The sequence below is a fragment of the Lepisma saccharinum genome, chromosome 12 (assembly GCF_977018435.1).
Source record: "Lepisma saccharinum chromosome 12, izLepSacc3.1, whole genome shotgun sequence".
Classification (NCBI taxonomy): Eukaryota; Metazoa; Arthropoda; class Insecta; order Zygentoma; family Lepismatidae; genus Lepisma; species Lepisma saccharinum.
In genome coordinates this window covers 50,127,522-50,155,326 of record NC_139240.1, presented here as the reverse complement: position 1 = coordinate 50,155,326, position 27,805 = coordinate 50,127,522, and the positions used below count along the sequence as shown (strand labels likewise).

Sequence of the window (27,805 nt, the reverse complement as noted above, 5' to 3'; positions counted from 1 at the left end):
TTATTATATTAAGCACAGGATTTTAAGAGTAAGATTTGACCTATTGCCCTTGAGCCATAGAAAGTTAAAATTTCCGTTTTATTAGTGTTGTTATCAATGTTCTATTATTGGGAAGAAAGTTTTCGGTACACTTCAAATCTGTTTGTTCTTGTGTTCATCGTAAGAACTATTCAAAATATTGCGGCATGTTCATAAATTTTCAAATATACCAGAAAAAGAGCGCTGGTTATTATTATTACCTTACAAACAATAAAATTGACATTGAATTGAATATACTTTGGAGTTGTTAAGAAGTATAGACTTCCGTACGTTCATTAGATAGAAACTGGATTCGCCTCACTTCTTTTTATAGGTATATTATTGGCGCGAATATAAACCGCACATTTTATCCAAATTTCAATTGTCATTTGTTCCGAATAGTTATTTGTCTTTTTATTCTTTTTAACGATGCACATATATGAAAGTCCACAACGAGCTACGAGTAAAGTGTTCCCGAGATCGAATCCCGGACTGGAGATGGGTGCGTGTCTCTTCATCAATTTCATCACTCATCCTCATCGTCGCGATTAGCCAAAAGTGGAAGAGATACGAAGCTAAATAACAAAAATCAAATCAAAACAGGAAAGACTTTTGGTGCAGCCACACACACAGAATGACCTACCTTCCTTAACATGATGTTAGCACAGATAAGTTACTGTCATGTTAGTAACATCCTTCTGAATTTTTTCCCAGAGTCCCAACTTATGGTTATTTTGGTTCTAAGTTTATTCTTACTTTTCCACCTGCTCGCTACAGAAAAATTCTGGACAAATATCCCTGATGACTCATCACCGTAACGGTACATCTTGAGAGGCTTGAGGTGAGGGGTTGACGACAACTTTCGCAATCGCCGGAAGCATTTCGCTTGGTTGGCGTCTTCTCGTGACACGTGTTTCGGTAGTGCTTCGATTCGCATTGTGTACTGTGCAGATTCAGGAGAGAACGAACAACCACCACAGATTTTCGGAGTAAGAAAAGTAAGTATTTATGCATGTTTTCTACAATTTCATTTTATATGTTTTTTTGTTCGCTGAAATTCTGATTTAACTGCCTAATTATAAACGGTCGAATAAAGGAAAGAACCTGGTCAGACCCAACGACACCAAAATGGGAGATTAGCTTCAGGGCCCATTATTTACCATACGATAATAGTTTCACATTAAGCTTCGTTGTTATCTAAATAGTTGCAAGAACTAAGTTATGTGTTAGATGAGAGTTCAATGCTTCCTTGTTTTTGTTCTCTGCCTATTTAATTTATTTTTGTCATTGCGGACAATCCCAGTGCCGTGAAGCAAATATACAGGCATATAAAATTTCAAAATGGCAGAAAGCACACTTTTTCTCTCTCGCGGTCACTTGACCCCTCATTCTCTTTTTGGAATAAAAAACTGCCTTCTCATTCCTCTCTCCCTTTTGTTTGTAACGTTTTTGTCTATTTCTTTTCCGTTAAAGCTTCCCATCTTCATTTCTCATTTTAGTATCTCTTCCTTCCTGTTTATTTCCTCTGTTTTCGAGCATTTATTTCCCTATGTTTACCCTCAAATTTTCGGCCTGTTTCTTCTTTATTCTCTCTCTCTCTCTCTCTGTTATTATTCCTCTTCCTTGACTGCCTCTTTTCGCTTGCTTTGCTTCTATATTTCTCTATCTCTCTCTCATCTATTTCTTTCTCCATTTTTATATTTCTTTCTCTGTCTTTTTCTATTTCTGTTTGTTCTTTTCTACTTGTTCCTCTTTCTCTCTCTCTTTACTATCTCCACAGATATATATATATATATATATATATATATATATATATATATATATATATATCATTCTCTCCAATTCTTGCTTCTCTATTTCGCTCGTTTTTCTATTGCTTTATCTCTCTTGTGTTTCTCTAGTTCTCTCTCGCCCGTCTGTCTCTGCCTCTTTTCTCTCTTGTCCTCGGTCTCCCGATGGCTTATTACGTCATTGGCTTGTAATCAAAGGATCTCGGGTTCGATACCTGCTGCAGGCACATTGCGCAGTGGTTGGGATCACGCTTTAAACTATAGGTCCGTTCCGACCACCCTATTTGTACATAAAGTGGAGTTAAAACCAACAATTCAAACAATTCTCTTCTCCTCCTCCTCCTCTCTCTCTTCACCGTGTGTGTGTGCCCGACTCGCTCCTTTATCTTTATCTGTCTCTTTTCTCTTTCCTTCATTCTCTGTCTGACCCTTTAATTCTATTCCTTTCTCACATTCTCTGCCGCTTCTTCCCTCTCCCTTTCTTTTATCTCTTTTAAAACACTTTTTCTTATGTGGAGATGTTGGACATATTTACATCATGTTCGCATGTCATCATCAGAAAGAAGTGCTTTAAAGGAGAGAAAAAATAGATGAAAGAAGCGGCAGAGAATATGAGAAAGGAAGAGAATTGAAGAACCGGACAGAGAGTGAAGGAAAGAGAAGAGATACACAGACATACCCCGAAGAGGAGGGGGGAGCGGAATACAAGAACCGAGGGAGAGGGTAAAGGGAAAAAATACAAGTACATGGGAGAGAGAGAAATAGGGAAGCGAGAGAGGGGGAAAGAAATAGGGAAACGAACGAGAGGCATTTACACATTTTGGATGTTGTTTTTTTTCTTTTAGAAAAGAGGAGTAGGCGTAATAAAAATCAAGAATATCTTAACCTTATATATGTGAAAGATAAGAAATATTATATTAAAAAATCCATGAATGCTAGAGACAATGGTTCTACCAGTGGCGTGCGCACTTTTTTTTGTGGTCCGTCCTCATTTTGCCATCTTTTCGTACGTCTGGCGTTCTTCTTTTTTTTTTAAGTGCAGGCGAAAGGGGGTTATAACCCCCACCAATAACTCTCCTTGGGCGCGCCACATTAGCACACAATATTAATTGGATATTTTCCATATCCAGTGTAGTTTCAAGAACTAGACAATGGATAATATCGAATTAACATTCCATACTAACATCACTTTAAACGATAAAAAAATATATATATATCACTCATCTTAGTAATTAGGAATGAAATGATCATCCTAGGACTTTATATATAAAAAATATTTTTAAATGCTACTTGTCTGTTGTTCATTATTCTTAACTGTGCCATTAAATTGATATACTCAACTAGTATTTTGTTTTGATATCACTAGTTCTCATGCAAAAGTTTCTTTTATTATTATTCTTAAGGCACCTATTGTTCCTGTCATGAAGACAAGAGAGAAATATTCAGAAGCTATTGTCGTGCAGAGAATTGTGAGGCATATGATTCGACTGAAGAGGGATTATTCTGTGCTTATTGTGGATATCTACCCACCAAGGATGCAAAAGGTAAGTGTGTGTTACATATTGTTATCTGAAACATTTATATTTGCATTTCCAAATCAATCAGTGATAAGAAGATCTCACTTTCCGTAGACAATTTACCATGATGAAAGTGTTCCTCGTGTTTGAAATTTGGACTTGCGAGTTAACAAATATAAATAGAAGAAGTCAAAGTTGAATTAATTTAAACAGAATATATTTCCTTCGCTTCAACATTAGGTACATTTAAGGCTCAGATTTATTAAACTGCTTTACACAACATCCATGTGGCATATCAAAAGGGGGTTGGTGGGGGTCACAACTTATAACCACCTCTTTTGCTCAGTATTCCTTAAAAAATGTTAAAAAAAACATCATAGGCAGAAAAAATGGCAAATTGAGGGCTCATTAATAAAAATAAGCATATGTACCCCTCCTCCTTTCAAAAATCCTGATAACTCATAACATCACTCACAATCTGAATAGCTTCTTATTGGATGACATAATGATCAGATCTTAACCCTCTCATACCTTTGATACCAGCTTTATAAATGAGACTCAGGTTAATTCAATATGCTTAACTGTTAATGTTTGTAGTCTGTCTGTCTGTCTCTCTCTCTTTCAGTAGTGGAATTATCTTGTGGAAAATTATTTTTATACTTATAGAAAAATATCATGTCAATTTTGCTGTTTAATTTTGCTTTTATACTGCTTAATGTACAATAACTATATCTTGCCTCTTTTATTTTTTTTATCTATTTGTGCATATTACCTCTTTTTATGCTTCCTTTCAAAAGTGTCTGTAGCAATGCCTATTATCCTAATGACATGTGGAATATGCATTTTTAAGTCATAATGTAATTTTGACTAAATTTTTCCTACCACCTTTAAATACAAACTGTCATCCACAGATGGAAAATCCAGAATACACCATTAAATATTTTTTTGTGCAAGTGATAAATTATTTTAAGTAACTTAACTATACATAGATAATGGCCAACATGAGAAACAGTCATGTATATTCTCTTTCACTTTCTTAATTGCTTGAGATATGGAATGGTATTTTTTTCTGTTAACATACAAACTTTTATACACATCAAAGACTTGGAAATTTAATTATTACAATGACATTTAGTCATGGAAAGTGGTAGAGGAGCAGAGAGAACTCTTTCTCCTTTTATTTGTTTTTCTTTTTGTTTCATCCTTTCTTTTCTCTTTTCTTTCCACTTGCTTTCTCTATTCAGCCTCTCTCTTTGTCAGAGAGAAATAGACTCCTTCCCTCACTCATGTCTTTTATTCCCTCTTCTCCTTTATCTCTCTCTCCCTCTCTGAGTCTCTCACTGGATTTGTCATTTTTCTTCTCTCCAACACACACACATATGTATGAGAGTGTGTGACTCATTTAGAGAGACAGAAATATGTGTGTGTGTGTGTGCCATCTTCCCTTTCTCTCTTTCTCCTCTCCCTTTTTCTCTCACTGCATTTCTTCCATTTTTCTTCTCTCCTAGAGGGAGACAGACAGAGAAATATGTGTGTGAGACAGTCATCCTTTCTCTGAAGGAACAGAAAAAGGAAAGAGAGAAGGAAGAAAAGAGTGAGAGAGAAGAGGAGAGTGATAGAGTGAGCCCTCCGTCTGCCTTTCTCTCTCCCTCTCAAATTTTCTATCCTTTTGTGAGGGAAAGAGAGGTGGTGGGATGGAAAGGAGAAAAGAGTGAGAGGGGGAGAGAAGAGAAGAAAAGAGAGATAAGTCATGAAGGGTTTCCAATTGTAATTCATATACAAATTACATAATTCAAAACCATGCATTCTCTTCATCTGTTTTAGTCTCACATAAGTCCCTAATTATTATATTTTCAAAGCTCCAAGTAATGTTCCTCTGTGATAAAGTGTTGACTGTTTTGCAATCATATTATATGATATAAACAGGAAAAATTAGTCTTGTATTTTTTAAATCAATTTTTTATGTATAGGATAAACGTTTATGAACAGAAAAGTAATATAAATGAACTAAATTGAGTGTGCTATATCTTTAATCACTTTGTTTTGGCTTATAAGTATATTTCAGAATCTGTCTCCTCTATAGTTTTACAAAGAATATTATTGCTATTATATTTACACCACCTGGGTATGGTAATATTTTCCCAGTGCTAATTTAAATAAACCTTGAATGTTCTCTGTTTGATACCAGTAAATATGGTATTTGTTTTGTTTTACAGTAACTTCACATCAATATTTTCTTGGCCCTGTGCAAAGACATGCAACATAAAGGAGAAAGTGCTCTTGTGATGAGTTTCGGGTTCAAGTCTGGCCTGTGTAGGAGTGTTTTTGTGTACCCGTCTTCATGCATCAAAGGTAAGCGCATACAAACTTTAATTGCTGTAGTTGAGGGGAGGAACAGTGAAAGTAATATACTAAAGGGGTAGAAGTTGACTAGTTGGATTCTAAATATTTTGTAGTGATTAGTAAAATAGAAGAGCTGAATTGTTGGTTACTGCTGTTGTCTTTAATATGAGTGGTTCTTGGTTTGAACTCTTTGGAGTTCCAAAGGTCTGTATTAACCCAACATCATGAGAACAGTTGGGGAGCTACATGCAATAAATAAAATACTGTGAGCTTGAACACCAGTAACAGTGCTGATGGTACACAATGCGTTAAGCACATATTATCCAATGAAAAGCTGTCTGTCTGACAGGCCTTTACCCCTCAAAGGGATGTGGAGTCATGGAATTTAGTGTAGGTAAAAGGGAAGCAAATTGGTACAGGGATCTGCTTGAATGTCAAAGCATGGTGATGATTTGTGTTCTTGGTTCATGGCAGATATTAAATAAGTCAAATTTAATGTCAGTGTACAACAGCCATTTGAGGGCATTGTTCTACCATGTATTTTTTTCTTTTTTTGTGGGTTGATGCATAGTCAGGACATTAAGTCTCATTGTGAGAGAGAGATTGTTTTCATTGGATAATACTTGATCAGGAATAAATGTGATGTTTTGTAATTAAATTCAAGAAAATAATATGATATTTATGCATGCTTCATTTATTTTCAGGAAGTATCACAATTTGGTAACAAAAGATTTTGAGAAAGAAGCACCCTATCTGGCACTATTAGTGGAAGGAATGTTGTCCCGGGAGCTGCAGATGCTAGAAAGTGCAGTGTGCCACTTTACGAACATTTATCTATGCACTTGTTGACATATACTATAGTTTTGAATTAGACTACCCCAAAAGTTGTGCTACACGTATGGTATTAGTCCAGTATATGTATACTATTAGGCCATAAAGACAGACTGTCACCTCAAGTCATCTATCTTATGTGAGAAGTTCAAGGATTGAAAGCAGACTATGCATTAAGCACCAGTGTATCTGTGACAAACAATAAATGTTCTGTCTCAGGATCTTCTGTATCATTTGTTACTATGAATTGCACCTAAGTTTCTCTTATTGTTCATTAGCAACAATGGTGTGGTGATTGAAAATGGTATTCATAGTGCTTCTGTGTTTTATATTAATTTTAGGTTACAGGTTGTTGATTTTTTTCTGTTTAATGCTTCTTTACTCCTGCATCATTTATTCTTTGTTCATAATTGAATTTTTTTCCTATTTGGTTTATTCTGTGATTGTTAATCTGCATGTATACACAATAAGGCATAAACATGTAGATTAAATGAGAAGGAAAATTTATTTACTTTATTTTTTCAGCTATGATCTCTCATTTTGTGCAAAAGTTATTTTCAATATCTCCTGAAAGTGTCATTTCAGTTTCAATATTCAATTCAAAATTTGCACATATAACCAACCATGAACTCACAAGGCCATGCCACTTTGAAACAGAAAGGTGTATTTATATATGCACAAATGTGAACAAGAAAAGCCCAATTTTTAAATTAAATTTGGCTTAGCACCCCCATTACCATGCGCTAGAGAAATTTACACTAAGCTCCCTCCACCTAAAATATTACACTACTGATAAATTCTTTCGTTGTGTACTAAGAAGTGTCTTCAGCATGTTCTAAATGTGGGAAGTGTACTATAAATGATAAAATAATTTATAGAATGCACTTAACACACTTGAAGACTATATAATATTGTCAATATTCCTTTCCATCACTTTTTCAGCATATACAACACTACTGAAGCACATTAAATGTGAAGTGCTTCAAGAGAGTGTTTGAAAAGTGAAATATTTTTTACAGTGGAGAAATGTATTGGAACTTTTCCCTTGCAGGTATGCAACCTGCATGAGCAAGAAAAAGAAAAAAAATGATGCATTTCAATGTGTCACTCTACACACTAAAGATGCATCAAATTTTTTGACTCCAACGACACGTTTAGGTGCATCAAACGAAATATCCACTTTAATGTGTCATTTGACACATTTATTTTGATGCATTTAGGTGCATCTTTCAGTTTGATGCATTTTAGTGAATCATTTGACACATTTATTTTGATGCATTTAGGTGCATCTTTCAGTTTGATGCATTTTTAATGTGTCATTGGAGTCAAAAAATTATGCACTTTTGTGTGTCAATTGACACACTTTGAGTTCTGTGTGTATAGAACAAGAGAACACAATATTCTTCCTTACTTTAGCGAAGACTATGATCTTGTGTATTGTAACAACAATATTCCTGAGCTTTTGCTGCTGTTAGGTCTATCAACATATCGCCCAGATTATTGGCGTTTATTTCTGGACGGTTCTAAAGACGTTTGAAATGTGTTTTACTACACAATGGTAATAAACATCCTTCAGTTCCTATCGGACACTCAACAAAGCTTAAGGAAGAATACCAAAACATAAAAATGGTTTTAGAAAAAATTGAATATGCTGAACATAAGGGGCTCGTGTGTGTGGATTTGAAGATGGTGAAATTTTTACTAGGACAGCAAAATGGGTACGCAAAACATCCCTGTTTCCTATGTTTGTGGGATAGTAGTGCTAGAGAAAAGCATTGGACGATAAACGTTTGGCCCCCAAGGGAAAATATTATAGTGGGAAAAGCTAAAATCTTTCATGAACCACTGATAGATAGGGACAAAATCATCCTTCCGCCACTGCATATTAAACTTGGGTTGATAAAACAGTTTGACAAGGCCTTAGATACAAGTGGTGATTGTTTCAAATATATATGCCACACTTTTCCAGGACTAAGTATTGAAAAATTGAAGGCAGGAATCTTTGACGGACCACAAATTCGTACACTTATAAATGATGCCAATTTTACAACTTACATGTCTTACATCGAATCTGAGGCCTGGCTGAGCTTTGTTTCCGTCGTCAAAAACTTTTTGGGGAATCACAGAGCAGAAAAGTTCCCCGATACAGTTGGAAATATGTTGAAAAATTTTGAGAAATTGGGAGCTAATATGAGTGTGAAGATACATTTTCTACATAGCCACATTGACAGATTCCCTGAGAACGTTGGTGATTTTAGTGAAGAACAGGGAGAAAGGTTCCATCAGGATATAAGGATAATGGAAGAAAGGTACCAGGGACGGTGGGATCGCCACATGATGGCCGACTACTGTTGGAGCTTACAGAGGGATTGTCCTAAAAAGCAATACAGCAGGAAATCGTATAGAAAATGTTTCACATAGTTTGTTACTTCATTGTGTACATACTTCCTTAATTATTATGATCATAGGCCTATAAATTTATTTTTATAATAATGATTGTAATCACAAAAAGAAATATTAAATTGTTGTTGGAAGTTCATTTATATGTATGTCTTATGTTTCCGCCATTTTGGTTTAGTTGCATTTATTTCATAAATTAGAGCCAATTCAGGAAATATGTTATTATATCATCATTCAGCAGCATGAAATCGCCCTAAATTAGCTCTCAAACACTGTGCCGCAATTTCACTGTTCCCCAGTGTAATCAGTGTAAAATAGACTGTAAGCTTAAATGCAACTCTACTTCAAATAATAATAATAGTTGCTGTAACTTACGGCCTGTTAGTCACAGAAAACAATACTTTTTGTTATAAAATATATGTACAATTTCACCATTCCAATTACATTAACTCTTTCCAGAAATCACAGGGGGGGGGGGGGGGCAAGTGTGTGAACAGTGATTAATATGTTGCGGAGAACACCAATACAAGTGAGCAACTTTGGGTCACACCACCGTAGTCCCCGGTCTGGGCGCATATGTGTTGTTCGTGAGCATCTCTTCGTCGATTTCTTCAATTATCCTCATCGTCGTGATTAGCCAAAGGTGGTAGACAATCGGCGCTAAACAACGAATACACACAGCCGTTTCATTCCGTGGCCTATCAGTTAGTTTGACGTGATGCGAAACAAGCATTTTGTGTTTGTTCACCCATTAAACCTACAGAATCCGATTGAAATTTTAAATTACTTATCGACTCCTAGAAAAGCAGATTGCTGAACGTACGTGATCTTTTTGTTTTCCTTATCAAAAGAACATGAAAGGAAGTAGCGAACATGCTGATACGCGATACAATTCGAAAGTTTTATCTTAGCCTTATGATAATGCTCTGATAAGCCTTGGAGTAGTGCAATGCTGACAGATATTCTGGTGTATATGCGATCTTGTTGAAGAATGCCCTTCATGTTTGTCCGTTTCAGTAAAATTAAGGAGCGCAGGGGATTTTTTTTTAATGCTGACAAATCATATCGTACGGCACTGTTTACTCCGTTATTTGGTGCTGAGATAAAAATCGTTAAGTTCAAGGTCTGCATTTGTGCATGTGATTTGGTATAGAAAATTGTCACGCTAATGTTTGTGAGGTTTCGAAAGATTGGCAGCCCGGTTGGTTGGTACCAGAAATCCTGTCACGCGCGCCATTTTTATGGAAGGGGATGGGGGTCAATGTTACCTCCACACCAGTTTTTTTCCGGATGTTGTCTCTAGAGATGGCCAAATCCGGATAAAAATTTTATCGGATAATTTTCTATCCGCACTTCAAATATCCGATATTCGGATTATCAGATATGCCCGGATATACGAATGTGTGCTTTATCCGGACAGTTTTCTCGTTTATTCGTTTTACGGGCTATCCACCTATTCTTTTCGTCATTTTCGTATTCCATTGCGGGCCTCCCCGATGGCGCAGTGGTTGCGTCGTCGCCGTGTGATCAAGCAGTCCCGGGTTCGATACCCGGTGGAGGTACATAGTGCTTCGGATCCCACTTTAAACTCTTAGATTCCAGTCCCGATTAGCCTTACTGTACATAAAGTGGACTTAAAACACTAAATCAATCAATCGTATTCCACTGTATGAATGTTCTACAAATCCTGCATCAGATCTGTTTTATCCGGATTATCCATTGCATCCGAAACGGATATAGGATATTTTGAAATCCGGACTTTGTGGCCATTCCTAGTTGTCTCGGGTAATTTAATTTGCATTGAGAGGAATTTCCCTCTTCCCTCGATTGTCAGATATTGGTTTAGCCCCTGTTCTAATTTTGATTTCGAGACAGCATTGAGACTAGTTTCACGCCTATTTCAAGAGCGTGCCAAAACTTGCATAAGGGAAGAGAGTGCGACTCGCTCGCGCGTGTTCAGCGTTTCTTTTTCCGGAGCGAAGTTGGTACTTTTAAAATGGTCGAAGTTCTGAACTTGGTTACTCCTATACACGAACAGGAACTCTGTTTTGTTTCGAAGTTTTATCAATAGCTTGGAACAATGCAAGCAGCTGATTGCATCGTTTACGCTTGAAAATGCGACTACAGCGCCACAATGGCATTTCTTATCTTGGTCAAGCTGACTGTTAGTTTTAGGGACCTTTTCTTGTTATTTTTAATTTTTTTTAGTGAAGGCTTAAGGTACCAGCGTAACTTTGGGGTTCAAGTTTATTGAACTTTTCAAGTGTATTTTCGGTAATCATCTAGGATCTGATGTTCGAGATGATGGAAGCGGCTGTACGAGTTCCCAGAGTCGCTGGTATGAACGTATGAGGACCTTTGATTGTGAAAATGAATGTATAGTGGCTACGATTAGGGGGGTAGGCGTAGGGGAGCAGTTTCCCCCACTTTTGCCCTCGTACTATGCTAAACCATACATACGAAGGGAAAGTAAAATGGCCTTGCCCCTAATTTTTGGACCATGCCCCTCCCTATTTTAGAACCCTATCGCCGCCACTGTGAATGGATATTGCACCAATTTGCGCAATTAATTGTCGGTTTTGAAACACTGTTTGTTTCTCCTGCAGGAAACACTTCATTCATGAAAGGAGACGATGATATATTTGTGCAGCAAAGCGACCGTCGGCTTCGACGTCAATTCGCGATGTCATCGAGGTCATCAAATCAAAACTGTTTGCTTCGTACTGCGATAAATCCGAGCTCCAGAACCGCAGCGATCCGGATTTCTTATCTGGGCATCCTCGAATTGGCCCCCTGTGGTCTTGGGAAGGGGTAGAGTCATGAGGTCGCTGTTTGGAATACTGTGGATATATCTTGCAAATGTTTTTCAATCGGTGCGTGATCATTGATAATGGTTGCGAACTACTAACGTTTTGGCCTTCTAGTATATTCGTCCTCTTTCTTCGTCCCTTCCCGCGTTTTTCTTAGCATTTACGCCATGACTAGGGTTACCAGACGTCCGGTTTTTCCCGGACATGTCCTACATTTGGAGCGTCACATAATATGAATTTAGAAACTACGTGTTAGTTCGAAGTTTATTGACTGCATTCCCAAGCTCAATAGTCATAGTCAATAAAATAGAAGTTTGTCCTGCTAGAACAGAAACGGAAGCAATTTATGAACAAGTTTTGGGGCCACATTCTGATGTCAATGTTCGGTGCATGAGCGAAATTTCCTGCCTTGTGGTTTTATACTGATGGAACAATGTGTTTCCCATCCTTATTCAATATTTAGATCGTAAATCCGGGGGTATAGAGAACAAAGTTATTGAACTAAAAACTACCCTGGATGAAACTTCTGGAACTATTTCAAGTTGTGGTAATTGCGAAGTCATAATGCAAATGTTGATTGATTGATTAAGTTGGTGTTTTAAGTCCACTTTATGCGCAGTAACGCTAATCGGGACCGGACCTACTGTTTAAAGTGGAATCCGAACCACTGTGCCATGTGTCTCTACCGGGTATTGAACCCGGGACCCCTTGATTACAAGGCGACGACGCTACCACTGCGCCATCGGGGAGGCCTGCAAATGTTGAGAGAGTACTTTCATTAACATCAGCACAACGGACTCATGAGAAAAATATTTTTTTCATTGTCTGTAAAACGTTTGGTACTGGTTCAATATATTTTCAAACACTTTGACTGTTGAGTGTCTAAGAAATATGTTTTGACTATACATGAAATTTAGAGAGAAACTGGCTCCTCTGTGATGTACCAGTAATACATTGATTGATTGATTGAGTTGGTGTTTTAAGTTCACTTTATGCACAGTAAGGCTAATTGGGACTGGACCTACAGTTTAAAGTGGGATCCACCAGTAATACATGTAGTAAGAATTGTACTCTGTTTAGTATTGATTACAACTTTGGGAATTTTGCATTTAACAATTCATTAAGAAATCATATTGTTTTTAAAACTGAAAAGTGTCAATTTTAAATTACTTTCTAACTTGTTCTAGAAATGTGCATTATTTGTTGCAAGTGTTTTGCGTCCTACATTTTGGCTTAAAGTTCTACGTTTTGGAACATTATGTCCTACATTTCCCTTGTAGCGATCTGGTAACCCTAGCCATGACCAAAATGCTACTGTGTAAAGTGAAAAATCCTATGGCATTTCAGATGCCATAGCATATTTCGTGTATTTCTCAACGATAGAATCGACTTATTTCCATAGCATAGTATAACTAATCAAAAGCGATCTCTGGGTCACGTGAGCAGATGTAATGGCGGCCGCATGAGATGTAAACAATGTATCACTTCACATTTTTAAGAGACGATAACTATTCAACCGAGGGGAACAACGTTTCCTATTAAATGATTTTAGGTACAAAGCAATAGCGCTGCTTAAATACATACTTTATAACGTTTACTGTACATGTATGGCAGAGTATTTTAGTTGTAAACACCGTAGATGGTGCAACTCGACGTGCCTTTTGTGCTGTATATGTTATATATTGTAATCACAAAAGCTTACCGAAATGTTACATGAAATTCTTCCGTGTAAGGTACTATCTGCTATGAGATTTTTGGGAGCATTTATGCTAGCAAAAATGTTAAAAGAAAATGCTTCCGTCTAAAGCGAACCTTGCATTGCACTTCTCAGATAATGACTCATAGTAGGAAACATAGGAAACTACTTCTAAACACTCCATTTCTTGTTCAGAAACAAAGATAGATTAAACTGTCAGCTGATCATGAGTTCATTGAATTCCAGGAATTGTGTGGATTTTATTGGCATCTGGAGTTGACCATGAATTAGGCGTAAAATTTAGTTTCAAGATAGGTTAAGCTTACTTCAGATAACTGTGGATACAACTGAAACGAAACAATTCTATCGCAACTGTTTACTGGTGTTTATTTTTATAGTCCAATACCATGCAGAGACTGGTTGTACTCGGTGGAAGACAATGAAAGTTTATCTGTTTTCTCTCTCTCTCTTTCTCTCAATCTCTCTCTCTCTCTCTCTCTCTTTCTCTCAATCTCTCTCTCTCTCTCTCTCTCTCTCTGTGTGTGTGTGTGCGCGTTACACGTTGTAATCCTTCAGCTTATCTTCTGGTTGACACGTTGAACTAAACCCTGAAATTGTACAGTTAAATCAGATTCCAATTATTAGAATAATTCAATCAAGAGACAGATGGGCAGGCCATGTGGCACGAATGGGAGAGGAAACAAGAGTTTTTACAGGATTCTTGTTGGGAAACGTGAGACCCGTAAGAAGGCCAAAACGAAGATGTAGGGATAACGCTGAGATGGACCTGAAGAAAATCCGAAGGATGAATAAGATTGGATTGATTTTGCCCAGGATAGGGACAGATGGAAGGCTTTTGTTGCTGCAGCCATAAACCTTCGGGTTTAAGAAGGCTAGAGAGAGAGAGTTAGTTAGTTTAATATGTGTAACACCTGGTTCTGACCTCTCCCAAAATATAAATCTATTTACGTGCCTGCCCGTCCCCTCCGTTGGATACGCCCATGAAAACTAGGCCCTCTCCCCTGCATAATATCTGCGAACAGTATGGTAAAGGAAGTAGATCAACGTTCGGCCTTAAAGATAGATAAGACTTGGCGCCGCGTGGACTTCAAATCTTCAAGTAAATACTGTAGATTTATAGAAGCATGATAAACTAGTTATATCAAGTTATAGGCGTGTGGCCAATTATTTTTCCTCGTTCTGGAGCTCTTTTGTCACCATGAAGTGACCTCGTGGTTCGTTGATGAACATGAGCTGGTACGAACCGGTCGTTTCGAGTTGCGAAGGGAAGATCGAACACGTGGATGGACGCGTCAATTTGCAACTCTTTTTACACGTATGCGTTAAGTCACGTAACTTGATGGTCGGTGTAATTGGCACCAATCAAGGGTCGGCCTAGTGGGTTTCGAAATCAAGAAAAGGCATTGTTGTTTTGTGTACTTGCCTTCAACTTTGTCTTCATTTCATTCCTGGCGGTGTGTGAATTAAAACTGCAACGAAATCCACTCTTTCCAGGAAATAAATGTGCATTGTTATTATTAGGGCCATTATGTACTAAAGTCAGTAACATGTGTACAGTCAGCGGCAATACAAATGTGACACCTAGATCCAAAAATATATTGACATCATCTAGGGGGCGTGCCCCCTTATCCCCCTTCTGAGCACCCATGAATGGAAGTCCCGGTACCCCCCCCCTCCATGTTCATAATTGCCAACTTCTTGTGCAAGCATTTAATGTGAGGAAGAAACTAGAATCATTGCAGTACTCTTTATTTCCCCATATTTTATTTTATTTTAGCAAACAATTACAAATGTACAATTCCTTAGCAATATAATCATAATAATCCTTTGAGTGAGTGAGTGAGTAGTAGTAGTCAGAATGTATTTTGAACTAATGCACCAATAGCACTTATTTTCTTCATGACCAAGATTACATTAAAAAGAAGGGATAGTTAAAGTGTTTGCGTTCAAAATATGTATTATTATTGTTAAGAGGGAGAGGGGTGAAATTTTGCCTCCAGGAAGACTTGTGTCTGGGGACGACGTACCCTATTATTAATTTATTTCTCCTGTTTAATCTTGTCATATGAAAATTTTTTATGTAACAGTGTAGGATGTAAAAGAAATATTAATGAAAATAGTCATGGGCAATTTGCAATACTTATGCATCTCACTGTACTAAACCCTCCAACTCAAAAAATCTTAGAACTGTGCACAAGAGAGAAGCATACAATATGTCACCAAAAAGAGATGCGACAACTTTGTTTATGGCCATATCGGTTTTTAATTATTACTCAGTTTCTCACAGCAAATGAAACACATTAATTATGTAAAATGAGCAGTGGAAATCTTTAGATGAGAAATTAGGGTCAAATGACCAACCTTGACCCATCTTGACGCCACGAGGAAGATCAAGGCTTCGAAAGATATCTTCAACATTAATTAAAATTTGAATTTTACTATCTGAAATATTGAGAACAGTATTTATAAAATGTTTTTGAACGTATTTGATTGTAAATTTTGTTGTACGTGGAATAGCCCATGTAATAATTTCCTAAATGGCAAGATTATTAAGAAATTGCTTATTGGAGAATGTGTCTATATGAAAAAGGACTATTTTTTCAACCAATGGAACACTGATATTGTGTATTCTGCGAAAATTTTTCTTCCATTCTTTCTGTGTGTTCCTTCTTGACATTGTAGTCAACTGTTCTAATAATGTTCAGTTAGCACTTTGTTCTTATTTGGTTTGAACATAAATACTCACCTGCGTCATTTCCATCAACATTAGTGACGTTGATGTAATAGAGTATTGCGTGTTGTGAGCTTATTACTATGAAAGTGCGTTAGAAGCAACATTATAGAAATTCAATTTTTCTTGCAGGGTTTGTTGCATCTACAGCTACAAATCCAATATGGTTTGTAAAGACAAGACTGCAGCTAGATCAGGCAAGGAATGGACACCGAATGTCAGCCGCTCAGTGCATTAAGCGGATATACAGGAAAGCAGTAAGTGCCAAAAAATATGCTAAGTTGTAGATTAGATTTTGTCAGCATGGTGTGCATTTTACATGCATGGAGAACTAAAAACAATAATGACATATAAGTGTGATTTGTGTTTTTTTCATTTTAAAAAAATCTAACAGAAACTTACTTTATTTTACAATATTGCTTGTGTATACATATTGTGGAAAACATATTCCATTATTACGCTGTTATCTAGGAGTGGGTTTGGTTAGTTTCCAGCCTAATGTGTAAGAAATACAGCCAAGTCAATATCAACACTAGTTTATACAACATAGTCATTACAAAGAAAAGTGAATTTCTTAGTGATTCTGCAACACATTTAACTTTTGAAAATGTTTTAGCAACTGCTCTCGGCATGAACCACAGCATCATTGTTCATGAAAGTAAGTGCATTTTCAACTTATGGACCAGATCAGGAAAATAAGGTGGGTGATTAATAACTTTATAGCCTAATTGGTCCAATTTCTTCATTGTGGGAGATATATTAGGACAAACTTTATATGTACACCCCAGGCTCACCAGATGTAATAAATATACATGAAAACAGTAACTTTTAACATTCAACATGTTTACGGTGTGTACCCTTAGGCTGGAAACTTTTCAATCCCTCCTTCACAGTAACAGTAGACTCAGTGCAATCATGTTGCTCTTAAAATTAGGACTTTTTTTCAAACATTTCTATTTCCTGGCAAATCCTCTTCAATAGCCTACTGGTGGTCGCATCCCACATACAAATGCTTTATTTCAATATTTTAAAAATTATTCCCACTGATCGTGTACATAGTTTTTGGCAATTCGTGTCTGTTTTTGCTGTTATTGAGGTTGAAAAATATAAATAATTTTGGTAGGTCTGTCAGCCATGTTTTTTGAAAAAGAAAGAATTGCAGTAGTTTTGATTTTGTTGTTGTTGGACTATTTAACATGTCTTTCTAAATGAAATTTTGCCATCTTGTGTGCCTCTTGAGCAAGATGTGAATAATAGGAAATAATTGATTTTTAAAGAAATTGCTAATTCAGGAGAAGATTGTTATCCAAGATAACTGCATGGTTATCCAGTTAAATAATGATGAATGTAGATCATTTATTTACTCAGGGATCCATATAGAATCAGAACACTTGTTGCTGTTTGTTTTGTCTTAGATTTGAAATGAAACTGTTGATACTTGAATGATACTTGTCGTAGCTGCAGATGTAAATATTTTTTTCTTCACTAAGTTTTTTTTGACACACAGATTGTCAGTTCTAGTGTTTTGATTATATTTTTATTAGTTGGTTAGAAGTTATGTAGATTGGCTCTTCATAATATCTATTGATTAATTAGATACGTAGGAATGAGCTCAAAAGTGAATTGTTCTCCAGCAAAATTAAGCCAGTTCATGATTTAGTGAAAAACTCAATGAAGGCAGTCATTTTTATGTGTTGCTGTGGTTTAATTTCCCTCATTGATCTTCTCGATGTTACAAAGCAGTAGAATTCTTCACCTTCCCGAAGAAAGGACACTGTTTGCGATTTATACACATACTGTTAGGGTCTAGAACACGTCACAGATATGATAGTAGTCAAATTGTATATTGCTATTTTTGTTCTCTTTGTGTTTCATTTCTTGAACGTCCCATTGCAGAAAACAAAGTTAATAAATATGGTGTTGAATGAACAGTTGCCTTCTACTATCTTTGCCATCAGCTGTGCAGTGAATGTAGACAATTTTAGTCCCAACATTCATATACTTGAACATTTAGCACCTTTGTGTGTTTTAGTGCGTTTACATTTCACATCACATTTTAAATAACTTGAATGTTAGAATTTCATCTAGTAATTTAAAAGTCGTTATCAAAAGTCCTTCACAGTTTTATTTCGTTTACAAAGTTAGAATTGATTTTGATATACATATCTGACAAAAGTCCAGAATGTTTGGATTTAGTTAGAACATCTGACAAAGTGTGAATTTTTCATACACAGGTAGATAGTATACTGTAAATAAAATATGCAGTCTTCACTATTACTTAAATTATTTGGAAAGGCAATTTTGTAAATTATATAAAGCAAAAATGTGAACAGGAGAAAGATAAACTTACGATGAATTTTCTTTTACGTGTACACAAGTGTGTTACTCAATTTTTGTAAGGAAAGTGATTTGTAATATCCATTACTAACATTCAAGTGTTACCAACTCTTTCAAAAAATGTCATATTTTTCATAGTGGCCATAGATTTATTTATATTTAATTTACAACATCTTGTATCTTGGCACATATAGCAAGTTTTTCTTCATTAAGCCCCAATAAACATAGAAAAAACAGAAGAACCTTAAGACCAGAAACAGCCAAAGTTCTACAGCAGGTAAATTTTTTGTAATTAATGTAAATATAATAAACTGCACAATTTTTATGAATTATATATGTTGATTGGTAATTTATATACTGTTTTTTTAAAAAAGACTGAAATGAATTACTACAATAAGATAACAGTGTGTAACAACAACTGCAACAAAGCTAGATAGAAACTATTAAACAGCCAATCACTCTTCCTTCTGATACTTTTATTCATGTTCAGTGCATCATTTCTCGTTCCTCTGTCATGTCTTTCTGGTGTTTATGCATTCTCCCTACCTGATATAAAAATTACATATCCTCTTGTTTTCCCTATTTATCATAGCCTTTACTGAATACCTTTAGTGTTATGCAAGTCAGTTGGAAGAGCTACAACTTGTCCACTATGGTGACTTTCAAGTGATTCATTTCTATTTTTAAAAAAAAACTGTAACAATGTAAATTTTTTGGTGTTTCATTTCAAGGTTCTTCTTAGTACACAAAGAGTTAAGGTTTTATTTTTATTTTTGCATACTTATTTTGTTTATTTCTGACTTGTACCACATAAAGGTAGTATAGTGGATGCACTAACTGCAAGATAAGATTGGCACAAATGTAAACAAGGATTTGCCTCAGATGCATGACGTCAATATAGTAAATATTGCCCAAGCATCATATTTCCATACTTAGTAATTGTTGAATTCAAATATACCTGGTAAATGGCTTTGTTTTTCTGTCAGTTGTTAAAAGTTTGCGCTTATAATAATGTGGCAATGGTAAAACGAGAAATAAATGAGATTTGCATCTCAGGGGGCTCACGTCCTACACACTATTAACTGAGCTGTCTCGTTTCACTTTCTTTACATTTTTTTGTAGCCAAGAATACTGAAAGTGAATTTGATTTCTGAAGAAAGATTGTACCCCTATGTCATATCTGCAGATAAGCAAATGCATTACATACACAAAACAGATAGCGGCAATTCTCTCATTACATGCATGCCACATGCTGAGAATGGATCTCATTGATGCGATGCATGTTTTCGCAATTCTAAATTGTTTGCAGTATAAGAAATGAAGGAGAATGTCTGAACACTGTATATCTTAGCGAAAAGGAAGAAAATCTGTTTCTAGAACTACATACTTAGAACCAAAATAATTTTCTGTTTTTGATACCAGTCCCTTGTTAATTTATAAGGGAAGTAACTGATATTAATTATATATAGAGCTGTGTCTTGATAAACGTAAATGAGTTGAGCCAGTCTTACCTTCTTTGGTTAAGTGCATTGACTGTATTGCCTATAGAGTTCTATACTTGCTTACAAAAAGCTTAGAGATCCTTGAAAATTTTCTTTCACGCCAGGCATTGTACAATAGGCTTCTGCTTTCAATACTGTGGTTTGAATTTTTCTAATAGATTAAGAAATCTAGCTTTGGAGTTTCAAAATTAATTTGTGTTACGGGGCTTTAGATGTGGTAAGATATTAATATGCACATGAAACGTGTTTATGTACATCTTTATTTTATTTGATTAATTTTGGTAACAGTGGTCACCGAAATTATTCTAATTAAATAAAGAGATACATAAGCATGTTTCTTGTGTATATTAATTGAAATTTATTAAGAATAAGGAACTGTAACTGCCAGGCATGCTAGAATTTTTTCACATTATTTTTGAACTACCATGCATACGTGATATGTATATGATGTATGTTGCACCACTATATTCTGAATAACCTCCCCCCCATAAGTATGACCATTATCCTTGACCCCCCTTGTCCCCTGTGAGTAACATCATGGCGATGTTTCAACAGGGGATCCGCGGATTCTACAAGGGCATCACGGCTTCATACTTTGGCATCTCTGAGACTGTGGTGCACTTCGTCATCTACGAGGCCATCAAGGCAAAGTTAATGGCCTACCGGGCAAGGCAAGAAGGAGATGCAAAGACTTCCAGAGATTTTCTCGAGTTCATGATGGCTGGAGCAGTCTCCAAGACCATCGCTTCTTGCATCGCGTACCCACATGGTAAGTACCAGAGCATGTTTATTATTTTTTTTTCTAAATTGTACTAATAATGCATGTAGTGAAGTTGCACGTACATTTCCTAGACTGCAAATTTAGTTAAGGATAATATTTTCAAGTAAAGTTATTATACCTTGTGGAAATTTTAAAATGTACATACTATTAAGTTAAAATAGAACTTAACATACATTCCATATAAGTAAACATCAGCATATTCTTAACCCTTCATCTGTTGCACATGGAAAAGTAACACGATCAGTCCTGCTGAATCTGTGAATACAAACATGGGTGTTGGGAAATGTAAACGAAATAATGGAAAACAGTTTTGTTGGACATTTCACTCATCTGTTGGATCAAGTACTAAAGTCTTGTCGTTTATATAATAATAATAATTATGATAATTTAGAATAAGGTGGATTTATTTTCATTAGTTTATAATATTTATTATTGTATAATAACAATTATATTTTTAATTTCTTATCTAGTTTTACTATTGTTATTATTTCTACTGTTCAAGTTTCATCATTGGACCGACTCCCTCCCTGGAAAAAATTCTGGACAGTTTTACTAGCATACCTCATAATTATTTTTTAATTTTCACTTTATTTTATTTCAGTCCTACATATAATTATACTAAAATATCTTAAAAACAATTCTTTAACACTACATATGACATTTATTGTCACCTTAGAAACTGCACTCGTCGTCACATTCCACTTCAGTCTCCGAATCGCAGGGTTTGAAAAACCCAACCCACCTGGGCCCAGCTGGGTTTAATTGTTTTTTTTTGGGGGTTTAATTGGGTTTTTCAGGTTTAATTGGGTTTTGTCGAGCTTTTATAAATAAAATGTGAATACATGTAATACAGGGTGATTCACAGAAAACTAACACATTTCTTTCCTAATTTATTTCAACAAGAATGTAGAGGAACTTTGAGAGATTACTACCCTCTACAGAAAATGTCCTCCCTGCTGCTCCAAGCACAATGCAACACGTCATTCCATGTTACTGGCAGCTCGTTGGAGAACTCTGTTGTCAATACCATTGATCTCGTGTACAATATTCTGCTTCAAATCATCCAAAGTCTGGGGGCGTGTGGCGTAAACTCTGTCTTTTAAGTAACCCCATAGGAAGAAGTCCGGGGTTGTCAAATCCGGAGATCTTGGTGGCCACAGGTTCTTGGGAATTATCCGGTCGTCAAAAAAAATTCAATGAGCTCTATGGATTTGTTCGATGTATGGCATGTGGCACCGTCTTGTTGAAAATATCCTTGACTCTGCTTTAGCCTTTACGCAGCTCTGTGTCATTCAGTTGCTCAACAAACACCATGAAAATATGAAGCACGTACTGTATCCTTGCAATGACTGAGCCAGTGTCAGCAACGAAAGCTACAAAATTCTGCACAGCTGCATACTCTCTTGAGGATGTACGAATCTTCCAGATGTCCTGCATCATGTGAAACTAACTTGGAGAATTACGAGGTATTCTTGTTTCAATAAGAAGGCAAAGAAATGTGTTAGTTTTATATGAATCACCCTTTATAATTCACATTTGTAATTGCGGCTGAACCTACTCACTGCACTTCTCCGCCTGGCACACCAACTAGCAGACCACAACAAAGTGCTAAACCATAGTAATATTTATTTTTTATCCTTTATTCTCTTATGATATCCTGGTTACCTCTGTGCCTCTGTGGATAGCAAGTTTGTATGTTTGAATTGATATTAGCAGATGTTGTATCAATAATAGATATATTACGACTTTTGTCAGAAGCATCAAGAGATCAATTGCAGGTGTATACTATTATCTTCAGTCACAAGCATAATAAAATAGCGATAGTATAGATAGTATACATAGTATTCCCCGATAGTAGATCAAAAGAAACTGACTTCAGATCTGAGTTCAGTGACTTTTATTTACAGCTTTACTTACAGCTTACATGTACAGCTTAATATAACCCTATTTAATTTCTTAAGAAAGATTAAACGTTTGTATTGGTCTACTGAGCTCTGATATTTCATTCTACTTCATATCAATATTACAAGTGTTGTGCATTTTAGATAGCAAAATTAATCTCTAGTTATAATGACAGTCATGATCGCATTCTAAGAATCTAAAATGCAATCTTCATTAGTATACACCTCTATGACATTCCTTCATTTCAGAAATCATTGAAATGCCAAAGTTAATGAAAAAACCCACTGGGTTTTAAAATGGGCTTTTTCAAGTGGGCCCAAGGGTTTTTTCGGGTTGGGCCCACCTTGGCGAACCCTGCCGAATCACCTCTTTCCTCTACATTATCTCAACTGCTGACAGATCTTTTATGACAAATATCATCATCCTCACAGCATTCAGCATTATCGGATGCCAATGGTCCATTCTGCAAGCACACTGTGCTACCACTAATCTGAATGAAATCACTCGCTCTGTATCTCACAGTTACAAAGAGCTTACTAAGTCCAGACATGAAGATACTCTGGTCATCTGCATTCAAAGAGAGAAGAAGCTACTGAGAAGCATAGAATTGCACACCTAATAGTTTCTGAGGAAATAAACAATACAGGAGTTTGCAGTATTTTTATTGATTTGAGACACTTTTGTGAAAAAAGCCGCGGAAAAAAAATTGAGTTTTTTTTTGTTTTTTTCGACCACTTCCAACTCTACTCCAGAGTAAAATGGGCCCCTCCAATCTGTAAAAAAAAAAAAAAAAAAAAAAAAAAAACTCACTGAGCATCCACGACCAACAGACCAAAGCGACACAATGAGAAAACAGCCCAGTGGGTGTGACATGGAAGCGACAAACAGCATATGTAGTTTGTTGTGTCAATCCATTATGAAAGATTCCATTTATTTCTGAGGGTTTGTTTCAAAGTGTCACTTCTGGCTTGTTGCTTGTCACTTTCGGTCTGAGAGCTCCCTCAGGTACATGTTTTTGAGAGTTTACGATCTAGAGGTAGAAATGCATTATAGCTGGATGTTTATGTATCATAGCTCTTAGTGGAAGCAACATCTTTTTTTTAAGGTTATTTGCAATATTTGAATTCAGGAAGTAATAAGTAAGTTGTCTTGGTTTATATTTTCTGTTCCTCCATCCTAAATAATGCCAGGAATTTTTCCCTGAGATATTGAACTATCAGTTTTTAGGTGTAATAGAAAAAACACAGTGGTGTAATGGAAAAACGCACAGTTTTCCAAAATAAATCTTAGTTATATATGCACATGGAAATGCAGTTCAAAAAGATTTTTGGAATGATTTCATTGGGTAACATATCATATCACTTCAGTTGAGGAAATATGACTTGTTACTTTATTGTACCGACTTTTTGACCTTGTATATTTCTATAGGCCATGCCAAGGAAATGGTGATAGTTTTGTGATAAGAAGTGATCATATACCATGCTCACAGTCATCTCCTTCCAGGGTGACATCAGATAACCCGATAGAGCTTGAGTCAAGTAATTGACAGACAGAACTCGTAATTAAAAACACGTACCTTACAATTTAGAAATAATTATAAAAATGTCAGTTTCATTAATATAGAAACAGTAAGGAAAGCGGGTTCGAATCCCGGCTTTAGCATGGGTGTTCTGTGTGATTGTTCCCTCATCCTCATCGTCACAATTAGTCAAGGATGAAGAAAAGTGATGTAAAATAACCTAACTCGTTAATCCAACAGCATACAGAAAATGCCCTCGAGTTTTCTTGTTCATGTGCCGTGAGAAATTGTCGACAGTATCGAAATTTCTGTCAATCATTACTTAGTTTTGTTTTTGTTAAGTTTTACCCCTTTGTTTTTGTTAAGTTTTACCCCCCGGGGCGTCTGCTACCTACCTCCCCTTCCTCAGATCTAAAAATAGAACGCAGAATGTGAAGCAGCCACATAATTTTGCGACTTGGCATGCTTGCGTGTGTCGACTGCAGCGGGACTGTCCTCACCTCAGTTCTACCAACCGGCTGGCACGAAGCCGAGGGCTTGGCCAACTGCGTAGTTCCTGTAGTTCGGCATTGGTCCGCTAGGGCGTCGGCTTCTGCAGGGGCGCATGAAGTTTCCCGCTATTACGTCACTTTCGGTTCGGATGATTGCATCGGAAGGGCGAAGGGGAAGAGGTTGCGGGAATAAATGTTTTATTCAGTTTGCCGAAAGGAAGAGTATGCGTCACTCAAAGTGTACTGAAAACAAACTGTTGCAGCGTTCTGTACTGTTCCAAAATATCGGATTATGTAAGTCCGCTGTAATACAAGTTAATGTTGGTCGTGACGATGAAGAAGGATGATGATTAGATGTAACAAGAGAGACCATGAAATTCCAATGCCCCATTTAGCGTCGCGTTCAAGGTCGCTCGCATAATTTTTCTCAAGGGGGCAGCAGTGCTTAAGGTGGGGGGAATGGTGGTGTGAGAATTCTTATGAAGCATTCCCAACACTTGCTGTCTTTCACGACAGTACACGTCCATATTTTCACGCTACAATTTAAAAATATGAATTATATTAACTCTTTCAAGAAATCTCCGGGAAACACGCCCTCTAGAGCTTTTCTGCCGTTTTTAGTTAATAGCGACGATGAGGATGATTGTTGATATGACGAAAGTGCTGAAGGGACACTTACAAAGAACGCCCATTCTCAGGCTGGGATTCGAACCCGGGCTCCCTGACATCATAGCGCGCTATCCACAGAGGTCAGCTTAAAATATTAATAGGAGAGACATGATAGTTTGGCCTAAATGTGCGAAATGTGTACAGTCCCCGGAAAAAATGGAGCACCTACATCCTTAAATACTCGCTTCCCTGCAAGGCGTTATATACATTGCGTAACGCTACGGCGATAAGTTGATTTTAATAGCAAACTAGCTGATTGCCCGGGTATTTATTTATCCCAATCTTCTATTGGACAGGAATATAATGAATTGTAAGTATAGTGTAAAATTAACTTGGGAGTTGAACGGCATTGGAAGTGTCATTGGGAGTGTCACTATCTTAGTGACCCCGAAAAATGTGGATTCCACACTAATATCGGTCGTTTTCGATTATTATTATTACATGTCACCCCCCTTCTCACCCCCACCCCTAGGGGTGTGTTACCCACATTGTATGTGATATGTGCTGAAATTGCTCGAGGATAGCAATATCGCACCTTCTGTGTAGGCAACCAACTTCGCCGTGCTGTGTTGCAGGAAGCACAACTTGCAGGATATGACACGAAAATGCCACGGAACAGAATGCTATTTTATGTCCCATTCCCATCCCCACCCTAGGGTGGGCTAAAGGCTGTCTTACCCCCACAGTTTTTCTTTCGAGATTGCAAGTGATACGTGTTCCAAGTTTGGTCGAAATCGCTCAAGGCGTTCGAGAGTTATTGATGAACAAACAAACACACACATACATCCATTTTTATTTATATACATAGATAGATTGTCAATGGCACACACATAACGCCTTGCAGGAAGCGAGTATTTCAGGATATAGGTGTCCTATTTTTATTACAGGTGACGTATAGAGTACTTCTGTAACTCCAGTTCCTGCGCCACTGACAGGTAGCACAAAAATTCGAATCCAAAAAGCCTATTGTGTATTTTCAATTTCTTTTGAGAATCTCTTCCACGAGGTACACCCTGGACTGCATTTTGGAGACTAACGAGGCTCTGGCGGCTGGACTCACGTCCAGCAAAATCCTCTGTGGGGCTCGTGTCGTCCATATCTGCAACAATTCAATTTTATCACGATTCATCCCGATCGTCGCGAGTAGCCACAAGTGGAAGGAAAACGACGTAACATTAACTAAATCAATCAATATTTTGGGAAGCTGAAAAATATATTTACCCTCTTTCCTAATCGGCATGATGCAATTAAAGTGCATGAAATGTGACGCTTATTACAGAGCATAATTTGTGCTAAATACACATAGAGAGAAACGCCTTCTTCCCCCCGTTACGTCACCAACTTTCAGGTAAAATACTTGATTTCAAGTACTTGCAAATTTAACGGTTGGGTACACTGTACAGCACACTGATTCATCCACTAAACAACATGTTTTTCGTCGTCTGCAGTGTAACTATTCTTGGATACGCTAAGGTAAACAAAATTTCGCGATTTGGGTTGATGCCACTTCCTGGAATTAACCCATCTAATCGAACTCGGGGGAAATTCCAAACACAGAATAGTGCCGGCTTAATATAGAATCCAGCGATAAGTGACGAACCAAGGAAAGTAGTATGTACCGTATCACGCCGCAGGCGTGAGTCGAACCTAGGACCCGGACATCATTAATTATGTTATAAAAAGGGTCCCGCTGAAGCATTGAAAAATAACTTCTTAAAAGCTAATTACATCAAACTCCACTGACATTGCATTAGGCCGACACAGTGTGAAAATCAGTGTTTTTCCTCAGAATCGCCGTTGCCAAAGGACGCCATCGAGTCAACTGTCTTAACGGCCGATAGTTCGAATTTCATTTAAATAAGTCGCGAGAGAAAAATCTCTTAGTTGTCTTCCGTTTTCCGTCAGATGAAGTAGTTACAAAAGAACTCCGTTTCTAGTTGCTTTCAGTTTACGTTGAATCCAGTTATCGCGAGAGAGCTCCACAGGCATCATAAGTTTAGAAAACGGAGCGAACGAACGATCGGAAGTTAAAGTTATCGTTTAGAATATCGGTCTACGAGAGTACAGAGTTTGGAGCCCGGAGTTGCTCCCTCGTCCGTTTTATTTCAGAGTAGGGCTACATCGCAACGAGGACCAGCGGAGAAGAGATTGCAGCAGAACTACAGTAAACGATCATTCCTTATGTCTTTCCTCACCCTGCCTGTTCAGTCAAAGGTAGTGTTTTTAAATAGATGTCCGTATGTTCTTATTCCACAAGGCTAGCAGTCTCCTTGCAGTTTGAGTGTAGACGTAGCTCTTCAGAGCTACACCCTTTTTCTTACAACGTTCCTCTCGCTTAGCAAGCGAGTGGCTAAAGCCTATCAACGATCCCCCAAATATTTGGTCTTTAGACGGTACAGTGGGATGCATAAGTATTACCAAGGAAAATGTCCATCACCATGTGTACT

General features: G+C 37.0%; 1 protein-coding gene across 1 annotated transcript in view; it reads left to right on the top strand.

The window, feature by feature from the left end:
• The window catches only part of Rim2 (replication in mitochondria 2), a 73,355-nt gene that overhangs the window by 36,198 nt on the left and 9,352 nt on the right, over positions 1–27,805 (top strand). The window contains exons 4-5 of the mRNA XM_083132264.1: positions 16,290–16,414; positions 20,552–20,765. Coding sequence (XP_082988390.1) covers positions 16,290–16,414; positions 20,552–20,765 — 339 coding nt within the window. The remainder of the gene's footprint in view (positions 1–16,289; positions 16,415–20,551; positions 20,766–27,805) is intronic.